The following is a 7,978-nucleotide window of genomic DNA, read 5'->3' on the forward strand; positions in this document are numbered from 1 at the left end:
ACTCGTCAATATCTACACACTCCTGAGAGACAGACAGAGACAGAGAGACAGACAGAGAGACAGACAGATACAGAGAGACAGACAGACAGATACATAGAGACAGACAGACAGAGAGAGAGACGCAAAATTAAATCAAGAGATATAGATTTGTATTAAAATCTAACAGTCGTTTCTGTTAATCTGAGCTGTCTGTGTGTCTGAGCTGTCTGTGTGTCTGAGCTGTCTGTGTGTCTGACCTGTCTGTGTGTCTGAGCTGTCTGTGTGTCTGACCTGTCTGTGTGTCTGAGCTGTCTGTGTGTCTGAGCTGTCTGTGTGTCTGACCTGTCTGTGTGTCTGAGCTGTCTGTGTGTCTGAGCTGTCTGTGTGTCTGACCTGTCTGTGTGTCTGAGCTGTCTGTGTGTCTGACCTGTCTGTGTGTCTTGGCGTAGTCCTGGCCGGTACCAGTCAGCGGCGCCCCCCACAGGCCTGGAGGACAGGGCTGACAGCTGAACCCTCCCACAGTGTTCACACAGGCTTCAGGAGAGTAACAAGGCTGCAGCTCACACTGATGACACACACACACACACACACACACACACACACACACACACAGAGAGAGACAGGTCACATACAGGTAGACGGTTCACTGCTGCCTGATCTCTCCACACTGTTGTCATGTTGTTGTTGTGTGGTTGTTGTGTTGTTGTTGTTGTCTGGTTATTGTTGTTGTTATTGTTGTTGTTGATGATGCTGTTGTGTTGTTGTTGTTGTTGTGTGGTTGTTATTGTTTTTGTCATTGTCATTGTTGTGTGGTTGTTGTTGATGTTGTTGTGTGGTGGTTGTTGTTGTTGTTGATGTGTGGTTATTGTTGTTGTTGATGATGCTGTTGTGTTGTTGTTGTGCTGTTGTCATTGTTGTGTGGTTGTTGTTGTTGTTGTTGTTATTGTTGATGATGCTGTTGTGTTGTTGTTGTTGTCATTGTTGTGTGGTTGTTGTTGTTGTTGTTGCTGTTGATGTTGTTGTGTGGTTGTTGTTGATGATGTTGTTGTTGATGTTGTTGTGTGGTTGTTGTTGTTGTTGTTGTTGTTGCTGATGATGTTGTTGTTGATGTTGTTGTTGTTATTGTTGATGATGTTGTTGTTGTTATTGTTGATGATGTTGTTGTGTGGTTGTGGTTGTTGTTGTTGTTGTCACCTCGTCGATGTCGTGGCAGTGTGTCCCGTTGCCGGTGGTTCCAGGTGGGCAGGGCCCACAGGTGTATCCAGGATACTGCAGACTCTCCATACAGGCCACGCCCCTATAGCAGGGGTTAGGAGAGCAGCGAGAGCGAGGCTCGTGGAAACCTGCAGAGAGACAGACAGGGGAGGACAGGCAGAGAGAGACAGGTGAGGACAGGCAGAGAGAGACAGGTGAGGACAGGCAGAGGGTTAGGGGAGGACAGGCAGAGAGAGACAGGTGAGGACAGGCAGAGAGAGGGACAGGTGAGGTCCTCGGGTAGAAAGTGGTTTCAGATGAAGAGACAGACTCACCACAAACCTGACATTCCAGGATGGTGTTCCTGATCAGGGCCATCTCCTTTACCTGTCAGGGACAGGTGAGGACAGGAGACATCAATACACTCTACAGGTACTCACCTGTCTGTCTCATATTCTGTCTGTCTCACATTCTGACTGTCTCACCTGTTCTCTGATGTCCTGTCGCAGCTCTCCCAGGATCTGGTTGAAGATGATGAGCTGACCAATCAGAGCCTTGGTGTGATCACCTGACAGGAGGATGAAAGTGATCAGTTGTGGTTATTGATCAGTTGTACTGACGATCAGTTGATCGGCTTCAGTGTGAACTCACCCAGGATGGAGTTCACGTCCCCGCTCACTGTCAATGACACAGAGACTCACCTCAGTTATTGTCAATAAACACATCCTGTTATCAATAAAGGTTATTCAGTGCTGGACATGAAGACTTTTCTTCTTCTATGATCTCATCACTTCCTCTTTGATCAGTGCTGTGATGACCTCTGACATTCGATGATGTCATCGGAAACATTAGGCCCATTGGAGATGAACTGCGTGTTGCCTGGAAGGTGGACGAGACCAGGCGGCAGCAGGGGGCGCTGACAACAAGCTGCAGTCAGGTCAGACAGCTTCCAGCCGCCGTCAGAGAAAATACAGGAAGTCACAGAAATATTGACATCCTGTCAGATCCACCTGTAGGCTACCTGTCTGCAGAACACGGTCGGATAGCTATGGCTGAAAAGTGGATTTTTCTAAAATGATAACTACTTTTCATTGTGGTCTAAATGTGTCAATCATAACTTTTCATTTGTTTAACGATGCCACTGTTATGATTGAGGTGAGAGTCAGAGCGACTGGGCAGATGTCAGCCCTGGGAAGTCATTCATTGAATAAGAATTGCCTTCAAAGTAGATTTATATAAAGACACTGTCATTTATTAATCATATGATCACTACATTTAAGAAACTGAACAGTCCAAACGTTCTCACAGCTACATATACAGGCTACACCTGGGGAGGACGAGCAGCAAAGGTTTCTTACAATCTTTATTTATATTTGTAATTATAGACGGTATATATGTGGGAGTATGTGTGTATCTGGCTTCGTATTCTATCCTTTGTTCTCTTTGTCTGCCTTGTAAAGCACTGATTGCTCGTTTTGATAAGTGTGATATAAATAACCTTTATTATTATTATTATTATTATTATTATTATTATCATCAACCACACACAATATGTTTGTTAACAGATTAAACCTTCATTTCACAACATGAGATTCATATAATCTAGCATTAAATATAACAAAACGTAGTGTTTGTAGTCCTAACTAAGAGTTTGTAGTCCTAACTAAGAGCCAATCAGCTCTTTGATCAGGCTACAGCCAGGCGTTTCCCATCATGCCCTGAGGTTTTGCAGTCGGTGGAGAGCAACTGCGGCGCCTTGATCTCGCGAGGTTATCGTTGCCGGCGCGTGCATGACGTCAGAGCACGTCGGGATCAAGTCGGACACAAATCTAACCAGCATGCATTGCGCGGTGGTCGCCGGCGATCAATTCTGCGCAGGCCTGGCTCATCTCCAACGAGCCTAGTGTGTTTCAGAGCGCCATGTGACACCTGTGACCTCTGACCTGCTCAGAGGGGCTGAGCTCACCTGAGTTGTAGGCTGATGAGTCTCCCTGAAAAGGACAGTCTGTCAGAGCTCCAGCTTTAGCAACACTGCCCCCTAGAGCCAGTCTGAGGGACTCCACTGCACCCTGAGGACCAACACAGTGTTGACAGATTAATAAAGGTTTGACAGATTAATAGAGTTGACAGATTAATAGAGTTGACAGATTAATACAGAGTTGACAGATTAATAAAGAGCTGACAGATTAATAGAGCTGACAGATTAATAGAGTTGACAGATTAATAAAGAGCTGACAGATTAATAAAGTGTTGACAGATTAATAAAGAGCTGACAGATTAATAAAGAGTTGACAGATAAATAAAGAGCTGACAGATTAATACAGAGTTGACAGATTAATAGAGCTGACAGATTAATAGAGTTGACAGATTAATAAAGAGCTGACAGATTAATAAAGAGTTGACAGATTAATAGAGTTGACAGATTAATAAAGTGTTGACAGATTAATAAAGAGCTGACAGATTAATAGAGTTGACAGATTAATAGTTGACAGATTAATAAAGTGTTGACAGATTAATAAAGAGCTGACAGATTCATAGAGTTGACAGATTAATAAAGAGCTGACAGATTAATAGAGTTGACAGATTAATAGTTGACAGATTAATAAAGTGTTGACAGATTAATAAAGAGCTGACAGATTCATAGAGTTGACAGATTAATAAAGAGTTGACAGATTAATACAGAGTTGACAGATTAATAGAGCTGACAGATTAATAGAGTTGACAGATTAATAAAGAGCTGACAGATTAATAAAGAGTTGACAGATTAATAGAGTTGACAGATTAATAGAGTTGACAGATTAATAGTTGACAGATTAATAAAATGTTGACAGATTAATAAAGAGCTGACAGATTCATAGAGTTGACAGATTAATAAAGAGTTGACAGATTAATAAAGAGCTGACAGATTAATAGAGTTGACAGATTAATAAAGAGTTGACAGATTAATAAAGAGCTGACGGATTAATAAAGTGTTGACAGATTAATAAAGAGTTGACAGATTAATAAAGTGTTGACAGATTAATAAAGAGCTGACAGATTAATAAAGTGTTGACAGATTAATAAAGAGTTGACAGATTAATAGAGTTGACAGATTAATAAAGAGCTGACAGATTAATAAAGTGTTGACAGATTAATAGAGTTGACAGATTAATAAAGTGTTGACAGATTAATAAACAGTTGACAGATTAATAGAGTTGACAGATTAATACAGATCTGACAGATTAATAAAGTGTTGACAGATTAATAAAGAGTTGACAGATTAATTAAGAGCTGACAGATTAATAAAGAGCTGACAGATTAATAAAGTGTTGACAGATTAATAAAGAGTTGACAGATTAATAGAGTTGATAGATTAATAAAGAGCTGACAGATTAATAGAGTTTACAGATTAATAAAGTGTTGACAGATTAATAGAGTTGACAGATTAATAAAGAGCTGAGAGATTAATAGAGTTGACAGATTAATAAAGTGTTGACAAATTAATAGAGTTGACAGATTAATAAAGAGCTGACAGATTAATAAAGTGTTGACAGATTAATAAAGAGTTGACAGATTAATAGCGCTGACAGATTAATAGTGCTGACAGATTAATAAAGAGTTGACAGATTAATAAAGTGTTGACAGATTAATAAAGATCTGACAGATTAATAAAGTGTTGACAGATTAATAAAGAGTTGACAGATTAATAGAGTTGACAGATTAATAAAGAGCTGACAGATTAATAGAGTTGACAGATTAATAGTGTTGACAGATTAATAAAGAGTTGACAGATTAATAGAGTTGACAGATTAATAAAGAGCTGACAGATTAATAAAGTGTTGACAGATTAATAGAGTTGACAGATTAATAAAGTGTTGACAGATTAATAAAGAGTTGACAGATTAATAGAGTTGACAGATTAATACAGAGCTGACAGATTAATAAAGTGTTGACGGATTTATAAAGAGTTGACAGATTAATAAAGTGTTGATAGATTAATAAAGAGTTGACAGATTAATAGAGTTGACAGATTAATAAAGAGCTGACAGATTAATAGAGTTGACAGATTAATAAAGTGTTGACAGATTAATAGAGTTGACAGATTAATAAAGAGCTGACAGATTAATAGTGTTGACAGATTAATAAAGAGTTGACAGATTAATAGAGTTGACAGATTAATAGAGTGTTGACAGATTAATAAAGAGCTGACAGATTAATAGAGTTGACAGATTAATAAAGAGTTGACAGATTAATAGAGTTGACAGATTAATAGAGTGTTGACAGATTAATAAAGAGCTGACAGATTAATAGAGTTGACAGATTAATAGAGTTGACAGATTAATAGAGTGTTGACAGATTAATAAAGAGCTGAAAGATTAATAGAGTTGACAGATTAATAAAGTGTTGACAGATTAATAGAGTTGACAGATTAACAAAGAGTTGACAGATTAATAAAGAGCTGACAGATTAATAGAGTTGACAGATTAATAAAGTGTTGACAGATTAATAGAGTTGACAGATTAATAAAGAGCTGACAGATTAATAGTGTTGACAGATTAATAAAGTGTTGACAGATTAATAAAGAGCTGAGAGATTAATAGAGTTGACAGATTAATAAAGTGTTGACAGATTAATAAAGAGTTGACAGATTAATAGAGTTGACAGATTAATAAAGTGTTGACAGATTAATAGAGTTGACAGATTAATAAAGAGTTGACAGATTAATAGAGTTGACAGATTAATAAAGAGCTGACAGATTAATAGAGTTGACAGATTAATTAAGTGTTGACAGATTAATAGAGTTGACAGATTAATAGAGTTGACAGATTAATAAAGAGCTGACAGATTAATAAAGTGTTGACAGATTAATAAAGAGTTGACAGATTAATAAAGAGCTGACAGATTAATAGAGTTGACAGATTAATAGAGTGTTGACAGATTAATAGAGTTGACAGATTAATAAAGAGCTGACAGATTAATAGTGTTGACAGATTAATAAAGAGTTGACAGATTAATAGAGTTGACAGATTAATAGAGTGTTGACAGATTAATAAAGAGCTGACAGATTAATAGAGTTGACAGATTAATAGAGTGTTGACAGATTAATAAAGAGCTGAAAGATTAATAGAGTTGACAGATTAATAAAGTGTTGACAGATTAATAGAGTTGACAGATTAACAAAGAGTTGACAGATTAATAAAGAGCTGACAGATTAATAGAGTTGACAGATTAATAAAGAGCTGACAGATTAATAGAGTTGACAGATTAATAAAGTGTTGACAGATTAATAGAGTTGACAGATTAATAAAGAGCTGACAGATTAATAGTGTTGACAGATTAATAAAGTGTTGACAGATTAATAAAGAGCTGAGAGATTAATAGAGTTGACAGATTAATAAAGTGTTGACAGATTAATAAAGAGTTGACAGATTAATAGAGTTGACAGATTAATAAAGTGTTGACAGATTAATAGAGTTGACAGATTAATAAAGAGTTGACAGATTAATAGAGTTGACAGATTAATAAAGAGCTGACAGATTAATAGAGTTGACAGATTAATAAAGTGTTGACAGATTAATAGAGTTGACAGATTAATAAAGAGCTGACAGATTAATAAAGTGTTGACAGATTAATAAAGAGTTGACAGATTAATAAAGAGCTGACAGATTAATAGAGTTGACAGATTAATAAAGAGTTGACAGATTAATAAAGATCTGACAGATTAATAAAGTGTTGACAGATTAATAAAGAGCTGACAGATTCATAGAGTTGACAGATTAATAAAGAGTTGACAGATAATAAAGAGCTGACAGATTAATAAAGTGTTGACAGATTAATAAAGAGTTGACAGATTAATAGAGTTGACAGATTAATAGAGTTGACAGATTAATAAAGAGCTGACAGATTAATAGAGTTGACAGATTAATAAAGAGCTGACAGTCTCGTTCTTCATGTCAGCCGCTTCCTTAAGAACTGATGGAAACTCGTCCGTCTCACCTGCAGGCGGGCGTAGGCCTTCTGTCCGTGTCGGATCTCCACCATCTCCGCCTCTCTAGGCAGAGGGGACCAATGGCGGTAGACCCTGGCTGGAGTCGGCCAATCGGCAGTTGATGTAAAGCTCCATGTGCATGTTGTCACGGTGAAGACCTCCGAGTCTCAGGATGATGGAGTGAGTCCGGCCGTCAGCGAGGTTAGCATTCTGCAGGTTCACTGTGTGGATCTTACCGTCAGCTCGGACGTACCGCACCAGGACTGAAGGAGGAGCAGAGGAGGAGGAGAGGAGGAGGAGGAGGGGAGGAGAGGAGGAGGAGAGGAGGAGGAGGAGGAGAGGAGGAGGAGGAGGAGAGGAGAGGAGAGAGGAGGGGAAGAGAGGAGAGAGGAGGAGGAGGAGAGGAGGAGGGGGAGGAGAGGACGGGGAGAGAGGAGGAGGAGGAGAGGAGGAGGAGGAGGAGAGGAGAGGAGAGAGGAGGGGAAGAGAGGAGAGAGGAGGAGGAGGAGAGGAGAGGAGAGAGGAGGGGAAGAGAGGAGAGAGGAGGAGGAGGGGAGGGAAGGAGGAGGAGAGGAGGAGGAGGAGAGGAGAGGAGGAGGGGAGGAGGAGAGGAGGAGGAGAGGAGGAGGAGGAGGAGGGGAGGAGGAGGAGGAGAGGAGAGGAGAGAGGAGGAGGAGGAGAGGAGGAGGGGAGGAGGAGAGGAGGAGGTGGAGGGAGAGGAGAGGAGAGAGGAGGGGAAGAGAGGAGAGAGGAGGAGGAGGAGAGGAGAGGAGAGAGGAGGGGAAGAGAGGAGAGAGGAGGAGGAGGAGAGGAGGAGGGGGAGGAGGAGGAGGAGGA

At 39.8% G+C, this 7,978-nt stretch overlaps 1 protein-coding gene across 2 annotated transcripts in view; it reads right to left on the bottom strand.

The window, feature by feature from the left end:
- thbs3a (thrombospondin 3a) overlaps window positions 1–7,343 on the bottom strand; it is a gene marked incomplete at its 3' end in the record, with an annotated part of 26,893 nt that extends 19,550 nt beyond the window's left edge. The window contains exons 1-8 of one of the 2 annotated variants that reach the window (XM_084358012.1): window positions 7,150–7,181; window positions 3,140–3,242; window positions 1,825–1,851; window positions 1,659–1,741; window positions 1,509–1,560; window positions 1,174–1,322; window positions 407–544; window positions 1–22 (exon numbers count right to left, since the gene is read on the bottom strand). The exon at window positions 1–22 is cut by the window's left edge and continues 53 nt beyond it. In XM_084358012.1, coding sequence (XP_084214138.1) covers window positions 1–22; window positions 407–544; window positions 1,174–1,322; window positions 1,509–1,551 — 352 coding nt within the window. In that variant the 5' untranslated portion in view covers window positions 1,552–1,560; window positions 1,659–1,741; window positions 1,825–1,851; window positions 3,140–3,242; window positions 7,150–7,181. Of the gene's footprint in view, window positions 23–406; window positions 545–1,173; window positions 1,323–1,508; window positions 1,561–1,658; window positions 1,742–1,824; window positions 1,852–3,139; window positions 3,243–7,149 lie in introns of both variants that reach the window. The other variant, XM_084358011.1, reaches the window with a different exon arrangement.
- Window positions 7,344–7,978: the final 635 nt, after the last annotated feature.

Source organism: Pagrus pagrus (assembly GCF_965226575.1).
Source record: "Pagrus pagrus genome assembly, chromosome: 7".
NCBI classification, from domain to species: Eukaryota; Metazoa; Chordata; class Actinopteri; order Spariformes; family Sparidae; genus Pagrus; species Pagrus pagrus.